Source organism: Dama dama, chromosome 16, assembly GCF_033118175.1.
Source record: "Dama dama isolate Ldn47 chromosome 16, ASM3311817v1, whole genome shotgun sequence".
In the NCBI taxonomy this organism is placed as follows: Eukaryota; Metazoa; Chordata; class Mammalia; order Artiodactyla; family Cervidae; genus Dama; species Dama dama.
The window spans coordinates 13,018,109-13,029,830 of record NC_083696.1 but is presented as its reverse complement, the minus strand read 5'-3'; the positions used below and the strand labels follow the sequence as shown (position 1 = coordinate 13,029,830).

General features: G+C 43.0%; 1 protein-coding gene across 3 annotated transcripts in view; it reads left to right on the top strand.

The window, feature by feature from the left end:
• The first annotated feature begins 1,807 nt into the window (after positions 1-1,807).
• Positions 1,808-11,722, top strand: part of PALM2AKAP2 (PALM2 and AKAP2 fusion) — a 497,146-nt gene continuing 487,231 nt past the window's right edge. For 2 of the 3 annotated variants that reach the window (XM_061163447.1, XM_061163445.1), the window contains exon 1: positions 1,808-1,866. In XM_061163447.1, the coding sequence (XP_061019430.1) occupies positions 1,862-1,866 (5 nt within the window). In that variant the 5' untranslated portion in view covers positions 1,808-1,861. The remainder of the gene's footprint in view (positions 1,867-11,722) is intronic. The other variant, XM_061163448.1, reaches the window with a different exon arrangement.

Genomic DNA, 11,722 nt, shown 5'->3' with positions numbered 1-11,722 from the left:
AAAGGTGGGTTTGGGGGGGGGGGTACTTCCCTTTGAGTCTCCATCAGAATATTTTTTTTAAACTGCTATAATAAGATATAGTTTATATACCATAAAATTCATCCAAAATGTACATACAGTTCAATGCTTTTTAGTAAATCCAAGAGCTCTGTATCATCATAAGTTCATTTTATTATTTTTTATAATTATTTTAAAAAATAATATTTGTTTTTATTTATTTATTTGACTGTGTTGGGTCTTAGTTGCAGCATGTGGGATCTACTTTCCCGACCAGGGATCAAACCCCAGGCCCCCTGCATTGGGAGCATGGAGCCTTAGCCACTGGACCACCAGGGAAGTCCCTGTTTTTTATAATTATTTTTAAATTGTTTGGCTGTGCTGCGTCTTCCTTGCTGTGTGGGCTTTTCTCTAGTTGTGGCAAGTGGGGGCTGTGTGTGGCCTTCCCATTGCAGTGGCTTCTCCTTGCAGAGCACCAGTTCTAGGGCACAGCAGGCTTCAGTAGTTGCAGCAGGTGGCTCAGTAATTGCGGTTGGGTTCCGGGGCTCCAGAGCACAAGCTCAATAGTTGTGGCTCTGAGGCTTTGTTGCTCCGCAGCATGTGGAATCTTCCCAGACCAGGGATCAAACTCATGTCTTCTGCGTTGGCAGGCGACTTCTTTAACACTGAGCCACCAGAGAAGCCCCATAAATTAATTTTAAGACATTCATCACAACATTTTACTGCTTAATTTTTAGAGCAATATCTTCAGCCTATGATGATGTTTGTTTATTTATTCATTTTTCTGTCTCTGTACTTTGTCCTTCTACATTAGTCTGAGCTTCACCGAGGCAGGGACTGAGATGGCTAAGCTTAGGGCTGCATCCCCAGCACCTCTGCTCGCGGAGGGACCCGGAAGTAAGATGCAATGAGCGCTTGAAGCTTGTCTCATCCACTCTTCACTGCAGCAGGTGCAAGGCCCCTGGATGGGAGCCAGGTTCCCACTCGGGAAACCATTAGGAGTAGAGAATTCTCAGTGGGATTGTAGGGAGGGAATATATGCCCCGGGGAGGCTTATGACTCTGGGGTGGGGCCGTGGTAATTTGGGAAACCGTGTTCAGTCTATCTATTGTTTGCAAAGGACCAACTAGGGAAAGTAACTCTGGGAAATATCTTTCTGGCAGGCGAGAATACGCAGAACGTGGAGTGGTAAGAAGGGCGTGGGGTCGCCAGTGTGATGGAACACCGCATTAACGCGCCGCAGCGCAACTGGAGTTTTCCTTGGGAAACTCAAGACTGGATGGCCGCTGAGCTGGCACAATGGCGTTTCCGAACCTGTGCCCAGTCTGTTGGGGGCAGTACTTGCTAGTTGCGGAGGCCAGGCGCTTCGTTCTCTTGCAACTTCCAAGCCGCAAGAGCTGCAACCTTGCCAATGACTCAATCGTTTCCCTGCACCCTCTGGGCTGTGCCACCCGCCGCAGCCGCACATCTCCCGCCTCCCACCGGTTCCCGGCGTCTCCGGGCAGGGCCGCCCGTCCCAGGGGAGCCGCTGGCGCACCTGGCGCCTCGGGCGCCCGGGCCCTGCGCGCTGGTGGCCACACCGCCCGGCGCCCAGCTGCTGGCGCGCTCCCTCCCCAAACACTTAAGTGGAGTGGCTTGTCTAGCGCCCAGCGAACAACATTATCCAATTGCTTCCCGTTTTATTCGCAGGCTGGGAGCTGAGAGAGCCTGAGCGTTCACTTTCAACCCTCAAGGGGAGGAGGGATTGCGGGTGGGGAGGGGGGACGCTCCCGGCTCCACCTCGCGCGCGCGGCGCGACCAGAGCGCCCGGCTCCGGCAGAGGAGAGCAGCGCCGGAGAACCCCGCAGCAGCCCGGAGCCCCGCGATGGAGTGAGTATCCCCGCGCCGCGCGCGCCTTTAGCTGCTTTCCCCTCCGCATGTTGCTATGGCGACCGAGGCAGCCGGCTGATCCCGGCTTGGGTCCCGGTCCAGGATGGGTGTTTAATTTCAGCCCCGTGTGTACGCCTGGCGTTTCTATAGCAGCAGCCGGGGAGGCAGGAGCCAAGGGATGAGAGACCTGGGATGCGTGGTTTTGGCCGCTGCCCCTTGGCCAGCAGGGCCTCGGGAGGGGACGATGTTGCTGAAGAGGGAGGCACGTTCTAGGTTTTCCAGTCCCTGCCCCAAGCTTCCGCCACTCAGGGAGTTGGCCGCAATAGCCATTACTTCCGATTCTTAACCTTGTCAGCATTATTGGACTGCAGTTAAAAAAAAAAGGAGTGTGTGTGTGTGTGTGGGGGCGGGGGGGGGTCACTGCGGATCAGAAGCAAATGTAGTTTGATATGAAGCGTGTAATGGAAGCATGATGAGTTAGTGGGGAATATGAGCCAGGGCTGCAGTGCCCCGGCTACTGGAAACCATGAGGACCCCCAAATAATTGATTTGTTCCTGGAGTAATTGAGAAAGGAGACAGAACCGTAGGACCAGCAGCTGAGGGTTGAATTACAACGTTTGGCACCGTGGGCACCGCATGGGAGGCATGGGGAAGAGGGCATGAAGGCAAGAGGGGCGTTAACCAGCAAAGACACAATGAAGGTCTTGGGTGGAGGTGCGGACTGGGATTCCTCTCTCCTCTCGCTTGGCATCCCTGCGTTGCTTTTTGGTCACTCTTCCAGGCTGCTGCCGCAGCAGAGCCACTCTGACAGGCGACAGGCTCCAAGAAAGAGTCGTTTTGGGAGCCAGCTATTAGATACCGATCAAGTCCTCCTCCCCTTTTCTTCCCACGGATACTCCCTGACATTGACGCTGTATGAAATCATATTTCAGCTCGGAGATAATGTCCTGTTTTCAGGTACTAGGACTAAACCCTAGATGCAGCTTGTGTGTTCCCTGCCCCCACCCCCTTCATATCTGATTGTGTAGATGCAATTTAATCCTCACCAACAAGGCTGCTAAAGCAGAAGTGAGGGATGGTGTGGCATTTTAGCAATGAGGAGTTGTGGATTTCAGCCTCTGCCTTGGCTGGTCCTTGTGCTGGTGATTTCCTACACCAGTAATTTGATATCTCTGAGCCTCAGTTTCCCTATTTATACAACAGAGGTAAAGATGTTCCTTACTCATTTTGAAGTATTGAGAGGATCAGATAATGTTTCTTTCTCTTCTAAAGTGCTCTGTCAATTGTAAGGTATATGCAGATTTAAGGAGCTATTGATCAAGGCTCTGGAATCAGTTTGCAGGGTTTGAGTCCTTTTACACTTTGCTGCCATGACATTAGTCTCTCTGAGCCTCATTTCTGGAAACAAATGGTAATAATAGCAACACTTCTAGTGATTTTTGTGAGGATTAAGCCAGTTGATGCATACCAAGTTTTTCTTAGAATAGAACCTAGCACAAACTAAACTCAATAAATAGCATCAATTACCAATGTTATTATTACTACTATGGTCTCCAGTATTTTCCACTGACACTTGATGGAGTCTCAGGTTGGCATCTAGCTTTTTTTTCAGACAATTGCTAAAGAAACACAGTGTCCCAAGGGCAACTGAGAGTGGCACAGTTTTAAGATACCACTGTAGATGCAGACAACCAGAAGACACAGCAGGCTTGGGGATACGGAGCAGAAACTGGCCACCTTGCCTGTGGCCCCTCTCCATTCCCATCCTCATTGCTGTTTTCTGACCCAGAGGTTGTCTGTTTTAAGAGACTGAATGTAGGTCTAGTTATTTGCTAGGGGAGTAATTTTCATCTTTGTGATTTCACATTAACGCTCTAATGTATATAACATTATCTGCCAGGCTTAGAGGGTGAGAGTTTAGTAACTGTATAGGATTTGTCCACTTACCTCCTCAGACCTTCGCTCTATTTCCTCTCCATCCCCCGCTAAGCTTTGTTCCAGGTGTGCCTGTTTCCCACCTGGAACTCCTTGAAAACAAAGGGTTTTCTCATTATACCCTTCTGCTCCCTTCGTGGGATCCCAACTGGGGCCTCATCCAGCCCCCTTCTCCCCATGGGCCTGGCCCTGGAGTTCCCCTTCCCCTGTGACGTTCCAAAGCCCTCCTCACCTCCCAGTTAACCTCGAGCATTTCCAACTGTTTATCTGTTCTTTGCCTCACTCCCTCTGCGTCATTAGTATGATTTGCTTTTTAACTCTTTACTTCCCCTTTCAGAATACCACGTGTTTTTTTTTTGTCCTACCTTGAAATCTCCCACCTGCACTTCCTATCCTTCCCCTCAATCTAAACCATCTCCAAAGCTCATCCTAGATAGGACAGTTTGCCTTAAATGTGGGTGAGATAGGGACTCAATTCTCCTTACTTACTATATCCAACTCAGGTTTATGGAAAAAATATAATAAAAGAGGGAATGAAATTCACTTCTTTTATTTTTTCATTTAACCAACAAGTATTTGTGGAGGTTAGCACTGGTCAATGAAATAGTCATGATTCTTATCACCTGGAGTTCATTGTCTAATGAAGGGATAGATGTTAAACCAGTAAACACAAATGAATCTATGTTGTTGTTCAGTCACTGGGGTCTGGTTCTTTGCAACCCTATGAACTGTAGCACTCCAGGCTTCTCTGTCCATCACAAACTCCCGGAGCCTGCTCAGACTCATGTCCATCGAGTCGGTGATGCCATCCAACCATCTCATCCTCTGCTGTCCCCTTCATTCTTTCAATCTGCTGTCCTCCTGCCTTCAATCTTTACCAGCATCAGGGTGTTTTCTAATGAGTCAGCTCTTCACATCAGGTGGCCAAAGTATTGGAGCTTCAGCATCAGTCCTTCCAATGAATTTTCAGGGTTGATTTCCTTTAGGATTGACTGGTAAAGTACAATAAATGCCATGGAGGAAAAAACACAGAGAAAATGACAGGAAGGGGATATAGGTTAGAATAGGGGGTCAGCAAAGCCCCGCTGAGGAACTGAAATGTAATGTGACATCTAAAGGAGAATCTAATGTAGGAATTGGCTGGTTAAAGAATAGATGGGAGAAGCACTCTGGGCTGAGAAAACAGCATGTGCTAAGGCCCTGAGACAGGAGAGACCTCAGCAAGTTGGAAGAACTGGAGGAAGGATCCTATGGCTGGAGTTTTGCAGTGAGGGGATGATGGTTCAGAGATGGTTATGTGCGTGGAGCCACCAAAGAACTTTCGGCACCTTTCCTTCTGAAGATGACCAACAAGGACCTACTGTATAGCACAGGGAGCTCTATTCAGTGTTATGTGGCATCCTGGATGAGAGGGGACTTGGGGGAGAATGGATACATGTGTATGTATGGCTGAGTTCCTTTTGCGGTCCACCTGAAACTATCACAACATTGTTAATCCAGTTCTATTCCAATATACAATAAAAAGTTTAAAAAATGAATGTGTCATAGCCAAGTATGAGAATGCTTTAAATGTCTGCAACTGGAGAAGAGATCATCAGTTTTATAAGCCAGACTGTTTTTGTTTTTTTTTAAATAGTTCATCCCCTTTATTACTGAGTAGCATTCCATTGTATGGATACACCCATCATGATACACCCGTTCATCTGCTAAAAGATATTGGGTTGTTTTCAGACAGCGACTATTACAAACAAAACTGCTCTAAGCAATTGTATACAAGTCTTTGTGTGGACACATGCTTTCTTTTCTATAGCTAGCTGTGGACTGACTGGACCACATAGTAAGTGTCCACTTAACTTTATAAGAAACCATCAAGCTCTTTTCCAAAACGTTGTAGCATTTTACTTCCCACCAGCAGCATGTGAGAGTTGCAGGTCCCTCACATCACCAACACTTGGTGTGGTCAATCTTTTTCATTTTAGCCACTCTAAAAGGTGTGTAATAATACTTCATTGTGGTTTTAATTTGCATTTCCTAATGACCAATGATGTTGAGCATCTTTTCATGTGCTTATTACTCATTTGCACATCTTATTCAGTGAGATGTCTGCTTAAATCTTTCATCTATTTTTAATTGGTTTGTCTTATTATTATTGAAAGTTCTTTGTATATTATAGACACAAATCCTTTATAAGATATATTATTTGCACTTATTTTCTCTGTGACTTGCTTTTTTTTTTCTATTTATTTTTATTAGTTGGAGGCTAATTATTTTACAATATTGTAGGGGTTTTTGCCATACATTGACATGAATCAGCCATGGATTTACATGTGTTCCCCATCCCGATCCCCCCTCCCACCTCCCTTCCCATCCCATCCCTCTGGGTCTTCTCAGTGCACCAACCCTGCGCACTTGTCTCATGCATCCAACCTGGGCTGGTGATCTGTTTCACCCTTGATAATATACATGTTTCAATGCTGTTCTCTCAGATCATCCCACCCTCGCCTTCTCCCACAGAGTCCCAAAGTCTGTTCTGTACATCTGTGTCTCTTTTTCTGTTTTGCGTATAGGGTTATCGTTACCATCTTTTTAAATTCCATATATATGCATTAGTATACTGTATTGCTGTTTTTCTTTCTGGCTTACTTCACTCTGTATAATAGGCTCCGGTTTTATCCATCTCATTAGAATTGATTCAAATGAATTCTTTTTAATGGCTGAGTAATATTCCATGGTGTATATGTACCACAGCTTCCTTATCCATTTGTCTGCTGATGGGCATCTAGGTTGCTTCCATGTCCTGGCAATTATAAACAGTGCTGCGATGAACATTGGGGTGCATGTGTCTCTTTCAGATCTAGTTTCCTCGGTGTGTATGCCCAGAAGTGGGATTGCTGGGTCATATAAAAGCCAGACTGTTTTGTGCCCATAGCTGATCATTTTGAATAAGCCAAGGTCACTATTTAAAATGACACTGAGTTAAAATAAAAGCAAAATCATTTATTCATGAGATGATTGGTTTTAATAAAACAAGAGCATCCTAGTTAAAATGAGGGGAAAAAAAATCTCCATCAGAAGCCGAGAGGGTCCTAGATGATTGTAGTTGGCTAGGTAATTGTAGTTGGCTGCCCTCCTTGTTCGGTCAGCTGAAAGATAAGGGTATTTGTGGGCATGAAGTATAGTACATGCAGTTACTAATTTGATTCCACACCTAAAGGTTGTGCCAGACACTTCTCTAGAACAGTCTGGGAGCCAAAAGGCAAAGAGAACGGAGCACAGAAACTCTTTATATTGCTAGAGTATGTCCAGTTTAGACTTGATAGGTTCTTTACTCAGCAGCTGAGGAAGTGAGACACCATCACCTATTATTTACCATTTGTTGCAGTTATATTGTGAGTTTTACCTTTTCACAGTTTTGAACATTTGCAGTTTTGGAACTGTAAATATAATTCTCACAGTTCATTTAATTGAGTTTTCTTTATGTATGAATCTCTGTTCTAAGCGCTGAGATTACAACAGTGAACAAAGCTGAACCAGATCATCTCCTCACGGAGCTTCTATTTAATCGTGGAGAACATGTATATAAATGTTAATGTCAGGAAGTGATGAATGTTAAGACTAAAAGTAAAACCCAGTAGGAGATTGGAGGCTGATTAGAGCAGGTTACTTTTTTTTTTAATTGAAGTATAGTTGATTTACACTGTTGAATTAATTTCTGCTGTATAGCAAAATGACTCAGTTATACATATATATATATATATATATATATTATATATATATACCTTCTTTTTTATATTCTTTCCCATTATGATTTATCACAGGATATTGAATATTGTTCCCTGTGCTATACAGTAGGACCTTGTTGTTTATCCATTCTATATATAATAGCTTGCATCTGCTAATCCCAAACTCCCAATCCGTTCCTTCCCACCCCCAAGGGAGGGTTACTTTTGACAGAGGAGTAAGGAAACAGGTTTCTGAGTTGGTGAGTTTGAATAGAGACTTGAACAAAGTGAGAGGTTGACCCATAGTAGAAGGAGAGAAGTTGCAAAGGTCCTGAGGCAGAACCATGCTTTGTGGGCTTCGTTTTCATCTTGGATCTAAACGGAGTCCAGATCACCATCAGCCCTTTCACCAATGGCCTCCTCTTTCCTGAGCATTTTGTGTTGATTAAGTGTTCAGTGGGAAGGTTTTATTTTCTAGGAGGGCCCAAGGGTGTTATATTCTGAAAGTCTTTCTGTGGCTTTTATGAACAAACCAATTGAATGCATAAAATTATGCAATCACATTCCTCCCCCCACCCCCCATAATTCTATACGATTTTTCCATTGTATTCTGGCCTTGGCTGTTACTCTGAAGCCTGAGGCTAGTCTGTTTAATTCCTCTGGCAATTTCATATTTATTGCCTTGATGCTGATAGAAATATTTTTAAACATCAAAGTTTAGCAACTTTTTTGGTGATATTTCTCACTATAAGTCACTGTGTCAGTTTTTCTTGGAAAATGGTATGTTCCTTTGATCTGAAGATCCATATTTTCCTTTATTTTTTGTAGAGGGATTTTCTTCCTAGCCTTCAATTAAAAAATTTATTCTGTTATCTGCGACAGGGTGCATCTATTACTCACTCCCTGCCATCATAACTATTTTGAATTGCTTTCATTTTTATCCCCCTGACTTTCCCATGAGTTCTTGTGACATTTTAAAATCTATCCCCTAGGTAACTGGTTTTTAGCAGTATTTGTTTAGTCCTTACTCATTCTAGTGTAGCTTTCCCTTCTTTAATGGTTTTGTTGTTCTCTTCATTTTCTGGCACTGCCAGTTCATTTTGCACTTTTTTTTTTAAAGCGTTTATACTTGACTTAATTTCTTTGAATGTGTGGAGAAGAGTTTATCTGAAAATTCCATCTATTTCTTGTGTAATTTTCTGAAATAAATTTGCCTGCCTTTTACTTGTAAATCTTTCCTTTCCTTTTTTAAAAAAAATAATAGTTAAGTATATAGAATCTATGCACATTGATAAATTTTTATTTATTACTCATTGCCAAATGCAGGTAATTCTAGCCAAAACTGCTATTTGTCCAAGAATAAGTGACAAGGATAAGGGCAGTGTTTGGGGGAACACAATGACTTTAGATGAGATGTTTTGTCTCATAAACATCTCTTACAACTCTACAATGTTTTCTGCTCTAAAAATACCTTGCAGTGAGTGAGCAGATCACTCACACGGGTCACACATCTCAGCTTACTTTGTGTGTGCGTGTGGGTTGGGGTGGGGAGACAGACAGCTACGTGGTGCTTATTTATCCTTGCGTAATTGACTCTGTTTAGCATCCCAAACAAAGGGGAGGGGGCAAGTCATCTTCAAAGGTAATTGTTATTTTCTTTCTTACATCTCTTGGCTCCAGACTAGTTCTCCGTGTTTAAAGTTTTCAAGCTTTCACAGATAATGAAGATAGAGGGCTCAGTGTCACTTCCTGCACCACTCCGGTATGGAACCAGTCCCTCCACATAGATGTTCCCCATGTCACCGTGACCTGTCCACATCACCCCCCACCATTCCAACACTGGGCCTTTCTGGACTGTCTCCTTACTTATAGAGAAATTTGAAAACCTTCTGAGATGTACAGAGGTAGAGATCACCTTTTAGGGCAGTCCGTTGATTTAATAAAAATTATCCTCTTTTTGAGACTCAGAAAATGAACTTACAGTTGCCAGGGGGAAGAGATAGTTAGGGACACATGGCTATATTTAAAATAGATAACCTAAAAAAATAAAAAATAAAATAAAATAACCAACAAAAACCTGTTGTATAGAATATGGAACTCCATTCAACTCCACCACTTATGTGGTGGCCTAGATGGAAGAAAGATTTGGGAGAGAATGGATACATGTACATGTTTGGCTGAGTCCCTTCGTTGTTCACCTGAAGCTATTACAACATTGTTAATCTGCTATATGCCAATAAAAAATAAAGAACTTTTAAAAATTGTCTCTTTTTGGCAGATAATTCTTATAATCTGTGATTTGAGAATCCTAGCTCTTTGCTAGCTTCATAGTAGATCAATTTTTATTTATGATTTTTCATTCTTTTAGGTCCTTTCAGCAGGTTTCCTGCAGATAGAAAATTTGCCTTTACCATATCATTGAATGAATCAATGAATCTTGTGTTCCTATGAAAATAATATTGGAAACTACCAAATGTCATTGATATTAGAAAATCATACATATCTTTTTCCAATGAATTCTTAGGAATGTCTATGTCATAGTAGGTTCGTGAATGATATTATAGATACTTTGCAGTGGAAGAGCTTTGGAAAGGGTATACATGGTGGATATTCTTCATCTCACCCATCACATCTACTCTCCCCTCTTCCCACACTGATTTGTGCCCTTGGAGGCTGGCCTCTGTGGTTTGCATCAGTTAGGCTCTCCTGCCCTTTGGTTTCCTATTGGGTTGGATCAAGGGGAGACATGAGCAGGGTAGAAGGAGAGTGAGGTCAGAGCATTTATTGCATCATCTCCTTTCTTGTAAGGAAGTGGGTTGGCAGTAGCTGCTTTTCCTTTCTGAAGGCCACAGCCCCTGCCTGCAGCCTATCCTACATCTGCAGCTCTAGTTCTCTTCCGGTTCTGACACCCCGCCCCCTCCCTGACTTCCTTGCTTTCTTAGCCTTTGGTGCTTCACCATCCCTTGGTTTTTCTTCACTCTGACCATGTCGCGGTAAAGCAGTCTCTTTATTAAGCTCATTTCAGTTGTTCAGTTTGAGTGTGCCATCTATTTTCAGCTGGGATTCTAACTCTCAAAGGATAAAAGTATTTAAAGTCTTACAAAAACATACTTCACATTTCCAGGACAGACCTTGACAGTTTTTTTTTGTCCACACATTCTGGTCATTGGCGCGCGAGGCCCCAAAATATGGCACAAGTGTTGACAGTTATTATGAGTTTACCACGAACTTACTAAGGAGGAGCTTCAGTTCCACAAGGTACCAAAGTGTGTGTTTGCTTCACATTGAAAAATGTCATTTTTCTTATTACGTATCATAAAAATTCCCCTAATTTGACTCCTCAGAGGAAGATTAATCTCAGTTATGGAGAGGTTGGATTAGAATTTTATTCTATTTTTAAAGAAGTGAAATTTTCTTTTCATTAGAGGAGGGAACCTTACTAGTCAAAATTCTGTTTTTTTGTGTGTGTGTGTGCACAGAACTTCATTGTATTTCACCCACTGTTTAAAACAAGTGATAATTTAACTAATCAATAATATGTAAGTGAATGCTTCCTAAACTGCTGCCAAATCAATAAAATCTGTGCCATCTTGTTTGCTCTTCTTCACAGAGAGTTATCTCAAGAGCATAGAATATATCTAATCAGAATGTATATCTTACAAGTTCTAAATGTTGTTGTTTAGTTGCTCAGTTGTTTCAGATTCTTTGCGACCCCATGGACTGCAGCAGGCCAGGTTTCCCTGTCCTTCACTATCGCCTCCTGCCCTCAATCTTTCCCAGCATCAGCATCTTTTCCAGTGAGTCAGCTCTTTGCATCAGTGGCCAAAGTATTGGAGCTTCAGCTTTAACTTCAGTCCTTTCAATGAATTTTCAGGGTTGATTTCCTTTAGGATTGACTGGTTTGATCTCCTTGCTGTCCAAGGGACTCCCAAGAATCTTCTCCAACACCACAGTTTGAAAGCATCAGTTCTTTGGTGTTCAGCCTTTTTTATTGCACAGCTCTCACATCCATACATGACTACTGGAAAACCATAGCCTTGACTATACAGACCTTTGTTGATGAAGTAATGTCTTTTTTTTTTTTTTTTTTTAACATGCTGCCTGGGTTTGTCATAGCTTTCCTTCCAAGGAGCAAGCGTCATGGCTTCAGTCACTGTCTACAGTGATTTTGGAGCCCAAGAAAATAAAATCTGTCACT